Source organism: Fukomys damarensis, unplaced genomic scaffold (assembly GCF_012274545.1).
Source record: "Fukomys damarensis isolate Sample0158 unplaced genomic scaffold, DMR_v1.0_HiC HiC_scaffold_16, whole genome shotgun sequence".
In the NCBI taxonomy this organism is placed as follows: Eukaryota; Metazoa; Chordata; class Mammalia; order Rodentia; family Bathyergidae; genus Fukomys; species Fukomys damarensis.
In genome coordinates, this window is record NW_022900928.1 from 71356523 (window position 1) to 71359216 (window position 2694).

The 2694-nt window shown below is 40.5% G+C and overlaps 1 protein-coding gene across 1 annotated transcript; it reads left to right on the top strand.

The window, feature by feature from the left end:
• The first annotated feature begins 593 nt into the window (after nucleotides 1–593).
• Nucleotides 594–1532, top strand: LOC104858013 (putative olfactory receptor 10D4). The gene has a single exon (XM_010618092.2). The coding sequence runs from the start codon at nucleotides 594–596 to the stop codon at nucleotides 1530–1532; it is 939 nt and encodes a 312-aa protein (XP_010616394.2).
• The last annotated feature ends 1162 nt before the right edge of the window (nucleotides 1533–2694 follow it).

Genomic DNA, 2694 nt, shown 5'->3' on the forward strand with positions numbered 1-2694 from the left:
GTACAAAAACAAAACAAAACAAAACCCAGTTTATATACATTATATCTGTTATTGAACCAGTTGTTAACACTTGCCACTATATTTTCACGTTAAGTATTATTTTTCCTTCTGTTTTATAACTTATGCTCAAGTCAGGGTTCATTGTTTAGCTGTTATGAGGAATGATGAACAAAGCAGATTTGGGAAACTTTTAATTCAAGAGGTAATGTTAAGCTGCTCCAAATTACCCAGCATAATGCTGTAGAATAAAGCTTCATTAAAATCAGAATAGGTTCCTTAAACAAAGAAGGGTAGGGGCAGCATTTCCTTAATTTTTAGAAGAAACTTTAGATCATAGTGTGCTCTTCCTTGAGATTCAGGGGAAATTTAAAGATTTTTTTTCCATGTTGTTGGGACTCACAGAAATATTTGAAAAATAAAAATGACAGACACACAGCCACACCTTAATTAATGACAGAAGTAGACTAACATTTAGAAGTGCTTTATAGTACATAGGGGTCACTAGTTTCCAGTGGGTTCTCTGAAGATATTCATGTGTTGTTGAGAAGCTCCCCTCAGCGAGGCTGTTCTTTCACTGTCCAGGACTAACTACAATGAGGATGTGGAACCACACTTCAGTAACCTACTTTCTCCTGATGGGAATACCTCACACCAGTGGGATGGAAAATGTTCTCTTCGTCCTTTTTCTGGCCTTCTATCTGCTCACACTGCCCGGAAACCTGCTCATTCTTCTGGCCATCCTCACCTCTGCCAGCCTCCACACCCCCATGTATTTTTTCCTGGGAAACCTGTCAGTGCTTGACATATTTTTCCCTTCAGTGAGTTCTCCCAAAATGATGCTCTACCTAATGGGGCAAAGCCACACTATCTCTTACCAGGGCTGTGCCGCCCAGCTCTTCTTCTACCACTTCCTGGGTTGCACCGAGTGCTTCCTGTACACCGTGATGGCCTATGATCGCTTTGCTGCCATCTGTCACCCTTTGAGGTACAAGGTCATCATGAGCCATCGTGTGTGTATAATCATGACTCTGGGCACCTGGCTGGGGAGCTGTCTGCATGCCTCTGTCCTCACGTTCCTCATCTTCAGGTTACCCTACTGTGGTCCCAATGAGGTGCACAATTTTTTCTGTGATATCCCTGTGGTGCTGCCCCTGGCCTGTGCAGACACCTCTTTAGCACAGACAGTGAGTTTCACTAACGTGGGTGTGGTTGCTCTCATGTGTTTTCTCCTTATCCTCACTTCCTACAGTCGTATCACTCTCTCCATATTGAAAATCCGCTCCTCAGAAGGCAGGCGCAGAGCCTTTTCCACCTGCAGTGCCCATTTGACCTCCATCCTACTTTTCTACGGCCCTGTGGTCCTCATTTACCTGAGACCTGCTTCCAGCCCCTGGCTGGATTCTGTGGTTCAGGTGCTGAATAATATTGTGACTCCTTCCCTGAATCCTTTGATCTACTCCTTGAGAAACAAGGAGGTAAAGTTGACTCTGAGGAAAGCACTGAGCCAAGGGGTGCACACTTGTTGGGGGTGAGCTTCATGTCATAGTCTTTCTTTGCCACTCTGGTTGGCAATCATCTGGATACAACACCTCTCTCATATCTGATGTAGTACTCTGTGGGGTTTGTAACAAGAAGGTGACATTGTATGGTTTGTGTTGAGATTAATGTCTGTATGTTTATGCAATTATTTATTCCTCAAAACTTTTCAACATTTACTATGCACTGTGAACTCTTCAATGCACTTTAGAGACTCTGAAATATGTAATTAACCTAATATTTATATTGATAGAGAACACTTTCATAGCAAAAAACCTATGGAATGTCACAATGTAAAATATCTTTGCCTTTCCTTTGTTTAATTCAGAATCAACCGGAGCAGGAGGCATCTAGTCTCACTCAGGAGTTTTAAAATGAAAAGAACCATCCTTAATTTTGCAGTAGTACTCTGGGGTTTGTAACAAGAAGGTGACATTGTATGGTTTGTGTTGAGATTAATGTCTGTATGTTTATGCAATTATTTATTCCTCAAAACTTTTCAACATTTACTATGCACTGTGAACTCTTCAATGCACTTTAGAGACTCTGAAATATGTAATTAACCTAATATTTATATTGATAGAGAACACTTTCATAGCAAAAAACCTATGGAATGTCACAATGTAAAATATCTTTGCCTTTCCTTTGTTTAATTCAGAATCAACCGGAGCAGGAGGCATCTAGTCTCACTCAGGAGTTTTAAAATGAAAAGAACCATCCTTAATTTTGCTGATGAGACACACCTCATTCCCCTGGGTGAGAATAGACAACTATATGAATTTTAAAGGTAACCTCCCCTAACAATGAAGTGCTACATCTAGCTTGAATTTCAACTGCCTTGCCACCATGTTTTGAGTATCAGCAATGTGAACTGTGAAAATGCAATGCAACCATGTAAATAAGATCAGTGCTGTAAAATCCTATAAAAGAAGGAGTTGTAGCACACTTCTTGATTGATCTGGGCACAGCTTTATGTGGCTTGATCTTTGTCAACAAATTTAAGTTTTTTATCTTCCATTCTGGTGCCTCTCTGTGTGTCACTTGCCAATTCCTTCTGTAACAATGTGAAGTGGGTCACATAATTATCTCAGCATCCTCAGGAAATCATTATTGATATCTTAAGACACATAGAATGTCACAGAGATAAAAAGTTGCCTA

Coding starts and splice junctions, on each gene's coding strand:
- LOC104858013 (XM_010618092.2), top strand. CDS start 594: ATGAGGATGTGGAACCACACTTCAGTAACCTACTTTCTCCTGATGGGA.